This window comes from Pseudorca crassidens, chromosome 19 (assembly GCF_039906515.1).
Source record: "Pseudorca crassidens isolate mPseCra1 chromosome 19, mPseCra1.hap1, whole genome shotgun sequence".
In the NCBI taxonomy this organism is placed as follows: Eukaryota; Metazoa; Chordata; class Mammalia; order Artiodactyla; family Delphinidae; genus Pseudorca; species Pseudorca crassidens.
The window spans coordinates 27,035,108-27,048,839 of NC_090314.1; the positions used below are offsets into that span (position 1 = coordinate 27,035,108).

The 13,732-nt window shown below is 41.5% G+C and overlaps 1 protein-coding gene across 1 annotated transcript; it reads left to right on the top strand.

Annotated features, from left to right (window-relative positions):
* The first annotated feature begins 11,033 nt into the window (after positions 1–11,033).
* LOC137212589 (leucine-rich repeat-containing protein 37A3-like) lies at positions 11,034–13,139 on the top strand. The gene has a single exon (XM_067716080.1). The coding sequence runs from the start codon at positions 11,034–11,036 to the stop codon at positions 13,137–13,139; it is 2,106 nt and encodes a 701-aa protein (XP_067572181.1).
* Positions 13,140–13,732: the final 593 nt, after the last annotated feature.

Sequence of the window (13,732 nt, forward strand, 5' to 3'; positions counted from 1 at the left end):
TCGCCCCGCACTCCGTGCCCACCCCTCCCCCGGGCCTGAGTGGGCCAGAGTCCCCGAAACAGCTGCTCCTTTAACCCCGTCCTGTCTGAGCGAAGAACAGATGCCCTCCGGAGACCTACATGCAGAGGCGGGGCCAAATCCAAAGCTGAGCCCCGGGGAGCTGTGAGAACGAAGAAGAGAAAGGGAAATCTCTCCCAGCAGCCTCAGAAGCAGTGGATTAAAGCTCCACAATCAACTTGATGTACCCTGCATCTGTGGAATACCTGAATAGACAACGAATCATCCCAAATTGAGCAGGTGGACTTTGAGAGCAAGATTTATGATTTTTCCCCTTTTCCTCTTTTTGTGAGTGTGTATGTGTATGCTTCTGTGTGAGATTTTGTCTGTATAGCTTTGATTCCACCATTTGTCCTAGGGTTCTATCCGTCCATTTAAAAAAAAATTTTCTTAATAAATTATTTTTTATTTTAATAACTATTTTATTTTACTTTATTTTATCTTACTTTATCTTCTTTCTTTCTTTTTTTCCTTCCTTCCCCCCTTCCTTCCTTCCTTCCTTCCTCCCTCCCTCCCTCCGTCCCTCCCTCTCTCCCTCCTTTCTTTCTTTCTTTCTACTTCTACTAATTCTTTCTTTCTACTTTTTCTCCCTTTTCTTCTGAGCCGTATGGATGAAAGGCTCTTGGTGTTCCAGCCAGGAGTCAGTGCTGTGCCTATGAGGTGGGAGAGCCAACTTCAGGACACTGATCCACAAGAGACCTCCCAGCTCCACATAATATCAAATGGTGAAAATCTCCCAGAGATCTTCATCTCAACACCAGCAGCCAGCTTCACTCAACGACCAGCAAGCTACAGTGCTGGACACCCTATGCCAAACAACTAGCAAGACAGGAACACAACACCACCTATTAGCAGAGAGGTTGCGTAAAATCATAATAAGTCCACAGACACCCCAAAACACACCACCAGACGTGGACCTGTCCACCAGGAGGACAAGATCCAGCCTCATCCACCAGAACACAGGCACTAGTCCCCTCCACCAGGAAGCCTACACAACCCACTGAACCAACCTTAGCCACTGGGGACAGACACCAAAAACAATGGGAATATGCAGCCTTCAAAAAGGAGACCCGAAACACAGAAAGATAAGCAAAATGAAAAGACAGAAAAACACAGCAGTTGAAGGAGCAAGATAAAAACCCACCAGACCTAACAAATGAAGAGGAAATAGGCAGTCTACCTGAAAAAGAATCAGAAAAATGATAGTAAAGATGATCCAAAATCTTGGAAATAGAATAGACAAAATGCAAGAAACATTTAACAAGGACCTAGAAGAAATAAAGATGAAACAAGCAATGATGAACAACACAATAAATGAAATGAAAAATACTCTAGAGGGGATCAATAGCAGAAAAACTGAGGCAGAAGAACGGATAAGTGACCTGGAAGATAAAATAGTGGAAATAACTACTGGAGAGCAGAATAACGAAAAAAGAATGAAAAGAACTGAAGACAGTCTCAGAGACCTCTGGGACAACATTAAATGCACCAACATTCGAATTAAAGGGGTTCCAGAAGAAGAAGAGAAAAAGAAAGGGACTGAGAAAATATTTGAAGAGATTATAGTTGAAAACTTCCCTCATATGGGAAAGGAAATAGTTAATCAAGTCCAGGAAGCACAGAGAGTCCCATACAGGATAAATCCAAGGAGAAATATGCCAAGACACATATTAATCAAACTGTCAAAAAATAAATACAAAGAAAATATATTAAAAGCAGCAAGGGAAAAACAACAAATAACACAAAAAGGAATCCCCATAAGGTTAACAGCTGATCTTTCAGCAGAGACTCTGCAAGCCAGAAGGGACTGGCAGGACATATTTAAAGTGATGAGGGAGAAAAATCTGCAAACAAGATTACTCTACCCAGCTAGGATCTCATTCAGATTTGATGGAGAAATTAAAATCTTTACAGACAAGAAAAAGCTGAGAGAGTTCAGCACCACCAAACCAGCTTTACAACAAACGCTAAAGGAACTTCTCTAGGCAAGAAACACAAGAGAAGGAAAAGATCTACAATAACAAACCCCAAACAATTAAGAAAATGGGAATAGGAACATACATATCGATAATTACCTTAAATGTAAATGGATTAAATGTTCCCACCAAAAGATACAGATTGGCTGAATGGATACAAAAACAAAAGCCATATATATGCTGCCTACAAGAGACCCACTTCAGACCTAGGGACACATACAGACTGAAAGTGAGGGGATGGAAAAAGTTATTCCATGCAAATAGAAACCAACAGAAAGCTGGAGTAGCAATTCCCATATCAGACAAAATAAATTTTAAAATAAAGACTATTAGAAGAGACAAAGAAGGACCCTACATAATGATAAAGGGATCAATCCAAGAAGAAGATATAACAATTGTAAATATTTATGCACCCAACATAGGAGCACCTCAATACATAAGGCAAATGCTAACAGCCATAAAAGGGGAAATCGACAGTAACACCTTCATAGTAGGGGACTTTAACACCCCACTTTCAGCAATGGACAGATCATCTAAAATGAAAATAAATAACGAAACACAAGCTTTAAATGATACATTAAGCAACATGGACTTAATTGATATTTATAGGACATTCCATCCAAAAACAACAGACTACACATTTTTGTCTAGTGCTCATGGAACATTCTCCAGGATAGATCATATCTCGGGTCACAAATCAAGCCTTGATAAATTTAAGAAAATTGAAATTCTATCAAGTATCTTTTCCAACCACAACGCTATGAGACTAGATATCAATTACAGGAAAAGATCTGTAAAAAATACAAACACATGGAGGTTAAACAATACACTACTTAATAACAAAATGATCACTGAAGACATCAAAGAGGAAATAAAAAAATACCTAGAAACAAATGACAATGGAGACACGATGACCCAAAACCTATGGGATGCAGCAAAAGCAGTTCTAAGAGGGAACTTTATAGCAATACAATCCTACCTTAAGAAACGGGAAGCATCTCGAATAAACAACCTAACCTTGCACCTAAAGCAATTAGAGAAAGAAGAACAAAAAACCCCAAAGTTAGCAGAAGGAAAGAAATCATAAAAATCAGATCAGAAATAAATGAAAAAGAAATGAAGGAAACAATAGCAAAGATGAATAAAACTAAAAGCTGGTTCTTTGAGAAGATAAACAAAATTGATCAACCATTAGCCAGACTCATCAAGAAAAAAAGGGAGAAGACTCAAATCAATAGAATTAGAAATGAAAAAGAAGTAACAACTGACACTGCAGAAATACAGAAGATCATGAGCGATTACTACAAGCAACTCTATGCCTATAAAATGGACAACCTGGAAGAAGTGGACAAATTCTTAGAAATGCACAACCTGCCAAGACTGAATCAGGAAGAAGTAGAAAATATGAACAGATCAATCACAAGCACTGAAATTGAAACTGTCATTAAAAATCTTACAACAAACAAAAGCCCAGAACCAGATGGCTTCACAGGTGAATTCTATCAAACATATAGAGAAGAGCTAATACCTATCCTTCTCAAACTCTTCCAAAATATAGCAGAGGGAGGACCACTCCCAAACTCTTTCTATGAGGCCACCATCACCTTGATACCAAAACCAGACAAGGATGTAACAAAGAAGGAAAACTACAGGCCAATATCACTGATGAACATAGTTACAAAAATCCTCAACAGAATACTAGCAAACAGAATCCAACAGCACATTAAAAGGTTCATACCCCATGATCAAGAGGGGTTTATTCCAGGAATGCAAGGATTCTTCAATATATGCAATCAATCAACGTGATACACCATATTAACAAACTGAAGGAGAAAAACCATATGATCATCTCAATAGATGCAGAGAAAGCTTTTGACAAAATTCAACACCCATTTATGATAAAAACCCTCCAGAAAGTAGGCATAGAGGGAACTTTCCTTGACATAATAAAGGCCATATATGACAAACCCACAGCCAACATCTTCCTCAATGGTGAAAAACTAAAAGCATTTCCACTAAGATCAGGAACAAGACAAGGTTGCCCACTCTCAACACTCTTATTCTACATAATTTTGGAAGTTTTAGCCATAGCAATCAGAGAAGAAAAGGAAATAAAAGGAATCCAAATCGGAAAAGAAAAGTAAAGCTGTCACTGTTTGCAGATGACATGATACTATACATAGAGAATCCTAAAGATGCTACCAGAAAACTACTAGAGCTAATCAATGAATTTGGTAAAGTAGAAGGATACAAAATTAATGCACAGAAATCTCTGGCATTCCTATACACTAATGATGAAAAATCTGAAAGTGAAATTAATAAAACACTCCCATTTACCATTGCAACAAAAAGAATAAAATATCTAGGAATAAACCTACCTAAGGAGACAAAAGACCTGTATGCAGAAAATTATAAGACACTGAAGAAAGAAATTAAAGATGATACAAATAGATGGAGAGATATACGATGTTCTTGGATTGGAAGAATCAACATTGTGAAAATGATTCTACTACCCAAAGCAATCTATAGATTCAGTGCAATCCCTTTCAAACTACCACTGGCATTTTTCACAGAACTAGAACAAAAAATTTCACAATTTGTATGGAAACACAAAAGACCCAGAATAGCCAAAGCAATCTTGAGGACGAAAAACGGAGCTGGAGGAATCAGGCTCACTAACTGCAGACTATACTACAAAGCTACAGTAATCAAGACAGTATGGTACTGGCACAAAAACAGAAAGATAGATCAATGGAACAGGATAGAAAGCCCAGAGATAAACCCACACACATATGGTCACCTTATCATTGATAAAGGAGGCAGGAATGTACAGTGGAGAAAGGACAGCCTCTTCAATAAGTGGTTCTGGGAAAACTTGACAGGTACATGTAAAAGTGTGAGATTAGATCACTCCCTAACACCATACACAAAAATAAGTTCAAAATGGATTAGAGACCTAAATGTATGGCCAGAAACTATACAACTCTTAGAGAAAAACATAGGCAGAACACCCTATGAGATAAAATACAGCAAGATCCTTTTTGACCCACTTCCTAGAGAAATGGAAATAAAAACAAAAATAAACAAATGAGACCGAATGAAACTTCAAAGCTTTTGCACAGCAAACTAAACCATAAACAAGACCAAAAGACAACCCTCAGAATGGGAGAAAATATTTGCAAGTGAAGCAATTGACAAAGGATTAATCTCCAAAATTTATAAGCAGCTCATGCAGCTCAATAACAAAAAAACAAACAACCCAATCCAAAAAATGGACAGAAGACCAAAATAGACATTTCTCTAAAGAAGATATACAGACTGCCAACAAACATATGAAAGAATGCTCAACATCATTCATCATTAGAGAAATGCAAATCCAAACTACAATGAGATATCATCTCACACCAGTCAGAATGGCCATCATCAAAAAATCTAGAAACAATAAATGCTGGAGAGGGTGTGGAGAAAAGTGGACACTCTTGCACTGCTGGTGGGATTGTGAATTGGTACAGTCACTATGGAGAACAGTATGGAGGTTCCTTTAAGAACTACAAATAGAACTACCATATGACCCAGCAATCCCACTACTGGGCATATACCCTGAGAAAACCATAATTCAAAAAGAGTCATGTACCAAAATGTTCATTGCAGCTCTATTTACAGTAGCCCGGAGATGGAAACAACCTAAGTGTCCATCATCGGATGAATAGATAAAGAAGATGTGGCACATATATACAATGGAATATTACTCAGCCTAAAAAAGAAACGAAATTGAGCTATTTGTAATGAGGTGGTTAGACCTAGAGTCTGTCATACAGAGTGAAGTAAGTCAGAAAGAGAAAGACAAATACCGTATGCTAACACATATATATGGAATTTAAGAAAAGAATTGTCATGAAGAACCTAGGTGTAAGACAGGAATAAAAACACAGACCTACTAGAGAATGGACTTGAGGATATGGGGAGTGGGAAGGGTAAGCTGTAACAAAGCGAGAGGGAGGCGTGGACATATATACACTACCAAACGTAAGGTACATAGCTAGTGGGAAGCAGCCGCATAGCACAGGGAGATCAGCTCTGTGCTTTGTGACCGCCTGGAGGGGTGGGAGGGAGGGAGACGAAGAGGGAAGAGATATGGGAACATATGTATAACTGATTCACTTTGTTATGAAGCAGAAACTAACACACCATTGTAAAGCAATTATATTCCAATAAAGATGTAAAAAAAAAAAAAAAGAAAAGAAAAAGAAACTGCAAAACTCTTTCACAAAAGGACTGTACCATTTTGCATGCTGACCAGCACTGCACTGAGAAGTGCTGACATCCTTTTCAGCACTAAGTATTGCCAATTTAAAATAAATTATTAGCCATTGTAAAAAAAAAAAAAAAAAGAGGACTTGATTCCTGTATCAAGGTTCTTAGTGGCAAGCAAAACTGACTCTTGTAAGTTTAATCATAAAATTCATGCATTCATCTCGACTGTTGACTATGTCTGTGTCTTTGGCAACTTACTCAACTCTTTGGACACTCAGCTTTCTCTTCTGTAAAATGGGAATCACAGAGATTCCCAGATAGAGTGGGTGTGAACTTAGAATTTGATAACCATTATAAAATAGCAAAACAGTGTCCAATAATTATGAGTTCCTTTCCCTGTCCCAATTGTCAGTGGACAAAGGAAGTCTGACCCTGAAGAAACAGGGGGGAGTTAGCAATGATGTCAGACTGCTTTAGAAAGCCAGAACTTTTAGCAGAAGCAGAAAGCATCTCTACAGAGAAGCTTCAGGTCAAGGGCCACATCCACAGACAGCTCCAAATGTAGAGTAACAAGCATCTCCAGTACTTCCAACATTTTTATTCCATCATGTTCTACGGTAAGTGACACTAACAGACGTAGAAGCCATTTTATTGGCAATTTTCACAAAATGCCCTGAGCAGGCACAATAGCAGACTCCAAGGTGAGGTGATGCAAAGTGATGCCAAAGCAAGTACAGCCCACTTCTCTGAGCTGCAGTCTGGATTCTGAGCCCATCACTGTGTAAATTGACATGGCTGAGGGAGGAAGGGGAGGACAAGGCATTGCAGAATAATTCAAATAAGTGTCCGGATGCAACCAGAAAAGTCTGGAAAATGTTGCTAGAAGTAAAGGAGAGACATCTGAAATATTGGTGCTGGAGAATTTCCAGAGGTAGGTTGGCCCATAAGGATTTTATGATTCTAGGCAATTATATATTCTAGATGATGAACAGCTATAAGGATAACTAGAGAATCTGTGGAAGGAATCTTGAAGGATAACTTAATACAACCTGCTCTTCCAGTGCTCAGTCCTCTCCACCACACATTGGCTAAGTGTTAATGCAGTTTCTAACTGAGCATCTCCAGTTGCCCATTCAGTGTTCCAACTGTCACATGGTAAAGTTCTTCCTAAGGTCAGACTGCAGTCTTCTTCACGGTGATCAGAACCCATTGTTTCTAGACCGTACTTCCAGGGCAACATAAATGAAGACTCACTCTCCACAGGGAAACCCTCCAAGATCCTGGATCCTCATCCCTGAAAATGTACTGGTTTGTCAACATTCTGCCTAAAGGATCCCAGAAATGCTTACTTTCAGTAGATAACAAGAGCTGAAGGACAGTGGAATTTTCCCCTCCCTCGCTTTTAATATTTTACTTCCATTAACTCATTCTATGCACTCATTAGTTTTCTGATAAGCCACAACAGATTGAGAATAAATACACTCAAAATTTATTGAGCTCTTGATATGTGCTTTAGGTACTTTATTATTATTACTTTACTTAATCCTCTTTCCTACCCTGGAAAGTGTTGTTTAAACCATTCATGAGTGAGCAAATTTAAGCCAGTCTGTGGCTATACAGTCAGAAAAAGTTAAAACTTTCCAAGGTCATATCCAGGTTTGTCTGCTCTAGAATTCATGCTCAAGCCCACCAGGTTCTTATACTGTTCTTGTTCATATGAGCTACAAACACAGACAGAGATATTTTCAACACTGGTTGCACAGGCATGCTTTAATCTTTGTTAGTCAACAAAGCACTATGACCTACATAAATTAAAGAAAGACAAGTATTTTCTGACCTTCAAACCTTTGGTGTGTGCAGTTTCATACACAGTTCTATCAGGGAGAGAGGAAAAGGAGAAAAATTGGAGTGGGAGGGCTGGAGAGAGAATCTGCCTTTGAGAAACTTTTGATGGAATTAGGAATTTGAAATAAATTAGCTTAATTCAGTTAGAAAAAATTACCAGGCATAACATGATAAAATATTAAGTAGTATAGGAAGGACCCCACATACTCCAAAAGCACAAAAAAAAATCAACGCAGAAATGAAATAGTCATGGGGGGCTGTACTCAAGAGCTGGAATTTAAATGAGTTCTTATAGGATAAGTCTGTATCCTGAATAAAAGAAACTGCTGTTACAGTCTACCAGTCAGGTTTTTTAATATATGCCATAGGAACCAATTCTAATTTATGCAAAAAAGAGATCTTATTGGAAGGATAAATTATACCTCATAGATCAACAGAAAGCAGAGAACAAAACTAGGAAAATGAGCAGGAACCAAGCGAGGCCAGCATAAAAGTAAAACCCAGCCAAGGTCATTTGGCAGGATGCGTCTGAAGACCACCACTGACATGCAGCCAGAGTAGTCACCGGACAGCTGGCGTCACTACAAATGACCCTTGACCCTGCTGCTATAATTATGAAATCCTACACTATTCTTTACTGTTGGATAACTCCCTCAGTATTAAAGACAAGAGAGCAGGAAGGGAGGAGGGAAAAGGAAGGGAAGGAAGGAAGAGGAGGAAAGAGGAGGCAGAAGAGGATGTGGGAGCAGAGGGAAAGAGGATGAAGACAAGGAGGAAAAGCTTTTGTTAATAATAAAATGGGGGCTTCCCTGGTGGCGCAGTGGTTGCGAGTCCGCCTGCCGATGCAGGGGACACGGGTTCATGCCCCGGGCCGGGAAGATCCCACATGCCGCGGAGCGGCTGGGCCCGTGAACCATGGCCGCTGAGCCTGCGCGTCCGGAGCCTGTGCTCCGCAACGCGAGAGGCCACAGTGGTGAGAGTCCTGCGTACAGGAAAAAAACCAAAATAATAATAATAATAATAATAATAATAATAATAATAATAATAATAATAATAATAAATGGTGTCGTGAATACACAGATGAGGAAAGAAAGATCCCCTTAAGCCTTTACCCAACCCCCTTCAGTTTCTGAAATTGGAGGCACTCCTACACTATATACAATAGGGAACTTATTCTATACAGAAAGTTTGAAATCTGAGTAGCCTCAAAGTTTAAATTCCACCCCCCCTCCCCCCGCCGCCAACGCCCTTCACATGAAAGCGTCTTGGAGTTTAGGTGTTAAAGGTGTACCAGACTATTAAAAAGGACTAAAATTAAATAGATTATGAAAAGGACTGTGAAAAAAGTAAACAGGGTGCTAGTTACAGTATTTCAAGAAAATTACTTAACATGCTGACTTTAACTTTCTAAGTATCTTCTCCATGTGTGCTCACAGGGAAGACCTCTGAAAAGTGACACTGTAGTTTTTTCTAGATTAATGGCTCTGTTGAGAAAAGGTGGGGTGGGAGAAGTTTTCCCATGCTAATGTAAAGGGCCATTCACTTGGTTTTAGACTCTCTTTCCCAGAATGAATTGCTCATCTGCCCCAAACCCCTCCTACAGAAGTTCTGGAGTCATCACTGATTCAGTGGTAACCCCTAATAATAGAGTGGTGAATTAATAATGAGATGTGAATACTGAGAGTTTGGAGGAAATGGCGACATTTTATTTTATTTTATTGTTTTTTATTTTTTAACATCTTTATTGGAATATATTTGCTTTACAATGATGTGTTAGTTTCTGTTTTATAACAAAGTAAATCAGTTATACATATACATATGTTCCCATATCTCTTCCCTCTTGCATCTCCCTCTCTCGCACCCTCCTTATCCCACCCCTCTAGGTGGTCACAAACCACCGAGCTGCTGTGACAAAGTGAGAGATTGGCATGGACATATATACACAACATTTTCGAATAATTGTAAGGTGTGTTCCCCTCCCGCCACCCAACTGGTGCTCATTTTGCTGGACAGCTACTTTTCTTGTCAGGCGTGTGGCCACTAAAGATGTCATAAATAACGGGTGGAACGTTAGGCGGGGGAGGGGCGCGCAGTTGCTAACGTGAGCGCTCGCGTCGGCGCTGGCATAGTGGTTCAGCTCGGATGCAGGTTGTGGCTCCGGTTCCTCACTGGCCTGGGTCACTGCTCCTGGGAGCCGCCGCATGTTATGTCGCATCTGCGCCCCACGTCTCCTCCTCACATGGCAACGAGTGTGGCGTCTAGTCCAGGCAGTTCAGCCTCCGGAGTGGGCCCTGGGCCCCATCCAGGTGACCTCCAACCGCCCGCGGCTGACAGAGGCTTGGTCTTCATACGTCTCAGACCCCCCCTCCCAAATTGCCCCATGCCCTTACACCGCTGGCAGAAGCCGGGGGCTTTAATTACTTGACGTCCTCGTCTCCAGTCCAGATGTTGGCCCCGCCTCGTCAGGAGTTAACTGAGACTGAGGCTCCATACCCGGACACAGATTCCGTTGCAGAGCTGCCTACAGGGCCAGATCAGTTTGCTGTTCCACATCAGGATCTGAATAACAAGAAAACCCAACATCAAAATATCCCAGAGGCGGTTCCAGTGCCAGACTGGGATCAGAATCAGTCCTTGGTTCTGCCTTCTCGACACAAAAGTAAGATTAAAAACATAGGTCTAGATCAGGCTGAAGGTCACCAGTCATTTTAAATACTTGTTCCACCTCTAGGTAGTAAGAGCTCAAAACCAATGAAGTTTATTGTTTCTCCCCCAAACCTGAAGAAAGATCTAGTTCAGCATCACTGGCTTGCCAAAGTTGTTGTTGGAACTACAGGCCAATTTGAAAAAAACAGTCAGGGTCTATAACAACAGTTGCCGGGTGATTATTTAGATCCCAGTATGGATGCCTTTTATCCTCAGGAGAGCCTACCTAGGGATTTTCTGGGTGGCCCAGATGAACCTCCAGAGCCCCCAGAGGAAGCTGAAATTTCTCCATCCCAGCAGGAGGCCCAAATTTGTCATCCAGAGCTCACTGAGGAGGCTGAATCTTTACCCCAGCAAGAGCCCCCTGCTCAGCATCCACAGACCCCTGAGGAGGTTGAATCTTTTTTACCCCAGGCAGAGGCCCAGCCTCAGCAACCAGAGCCCACTGAAGAGGTAGAACCACCTCCACTTCAGCAGGACGCTCCATCTCAGCCTTCAGAGGCCCCTGAGGAACTAGAAACTTCAAGTCCTCAGGAGGCCCTAGCCCAGCTTTTGGAGACACGTAAGGAGGTTGTAGTTCGACTAGTAGCACATCATGGGGTAAATGAAGCTCAGCAGTCAAACTTGTACAATGTCACTGTTAAACCTCTGGATCTAACACTTACCATAACTCCACAGGTCACCAAAGAGGTTGAACCTTCTCCAGTCCAGCAGGAGACCCCATCTCAGCCTCCAGAGTATGCTGAGGAGGTTGAACCTTCTCCAACCCAGCAGGAGACCGCAGGTCAGCCTCCAGAGCCTCTTGTGGAAGCTGAGCCTTCTCCAAGTGAAAAGGAACAACCAACTCAGCGTTCTGAGCCTACAGAGCCTCCAGCAACCCAGCAGGAGACCCCAGCTCAGCTTTCAGAGTCTTTTGGAGAAGCTGAAATTTCTGCAACCCAGGAGAAAGCCTCAGCTCAGTCTCCAGAGCCCCCTAATGAGGCAGAATCTTCTCCAACCCAGCTGGAGATCCCAGCTCTATCTCCAGCGGAGATAGAACCTTCTGCAACCCTGCAGGAGCAACCAGCTCAGCCTCCAGAGCCTTCTTCAGGGGAGGTAGAACATTCGCCAACTCAACAGGAACAGCCAGCTCAACCTCCAGAGCATGATGAAATGACAGTTTCACCTCCAAGTCACCCTCAGGCTCAGCATTCAAACTTATCCAGTGTCGCTGTCAAACCTGCAGATGTGGAGCTTACCATAACGAAAGAACCCACTCCAGAGGTGGGCCCTTCTCCAAATCAGCACAAGCCTTCAGCTCAGCCCTCAGGGCCCTTACTAATGCAGAATTTTCTACAACCCAGCATGAGGCCCCCACGCTGCCTTCAGAGCCACCTGAGGAGGTTGAACCTTTGCCAGTTCAACAGGAGGCTCCAGCCCAATCTCCAGAAGCTGGTACACATAATAAACATTTCAGTACAAGAGGAGACCCCAGCTGAGTATCCAGAGCATCCTGGAGAAGAATTTACACCTGCCACAAGCCAGCAGGAGTCTCCAGATCAGCATCCACAAGCTCCTGACGTTGTACCTTCTCCACCTCAGCAGGAAGCCACAGCTCAGCATCCAGACTCTCCTGGTGAGGTTGAATCCTCTCCAACTCAGTCTCCAGAGCTCTCTAATGTGACTGTAGTTTTCTCTGCAGAGCATCCTGTGCCAACAGTTTCTCCTCGAGGTCAGGATCAAGCTCAGCTTCTACAGCGGCCCGATGTCACTGTTAAACCTGTGGGTCTTGCACTTATCATAATTCCAGCGTTAACTAATGAGGTTGAAACTTCTTCACCCCAACAAGAAACCTCGGCTCAGTCTACTGTGTCCTCTGAGCAGTTGGAACCTTTGTCAGTCCGGCAGGAATTTTCAGATCAGTATCCAACCCCCTCTGAAAATGTTGAACTTTTTCCAGTTCACCAAGGAGCCCCAATTCAACCACCATACCCCGAGGTGACATTTCCAAATCCAGAGCAAGTTCAGGCTCACCACCCAACCTTGATTGAGGTCACAATTCAACCATTGGACCTTGGACTGACCAGAAGGCCAGAACCCACTAAGGAGGATGAACCTTCTCCAGTCATGCAGGAGACCTTAACCCAGCCTGCAGAACCACCTAAGGAGGTTTTTGTAACTCAGCCTCCAGTATATCACAATCCAATAGTTCCAACACCGGATCAGGATCACACTGAGCCTCCAACATCACCCAGTATTCACACTAATCAGAATACTCCTACGAAAAGTGGGAAGACTTTTAAAGTCCTGGAAGTCATCTGATAACCTTTTTGGTAGATTTCTAGCTCACTCTAAATCTACTTCTTAAATTCCTCTTCTTTTCTAAATACTGTCAAATGCATTTGCACATAAAGGGAGTTTTGTTTTTAACTGTGATAGGTAGCTTACTTATTTGTATGTGTATACCATGCCTACCACTTTTATCCCAATCATAAGATTTTGAGATTGTGAATGTCTGCATGAACTGGCAGGGGATAATGAAAGATAATGAAATTTACAGTTTAAAACCAAAAGCTCGCATTTTTACAAGTCTCTTTAATGAAGTTCTGTAACCAAAGTAATGCATATGCTCAGCATAAATGTTTAGCTACAAACCAATGTACTCTATTAAACCCTCATCTTCCATAAATAAAATAAGCCCAATAAAAGTAAAAATAAGGGGACAAGATAATACCTAGAATTTCATATCTTTCTAAAGAAAAGGCCACTTCCGAAACTAAATTCTAAGAAAGAAAAATATTTTTATTTCAGAGGCATTTCCTACTTTTATGCTGGCAATATACATTCCAAGAGCAAGTCTGCTTCTAAAAAAAATGAGTTTGTATTAATGCATCTTAAAAGCATGAAGCTACAGC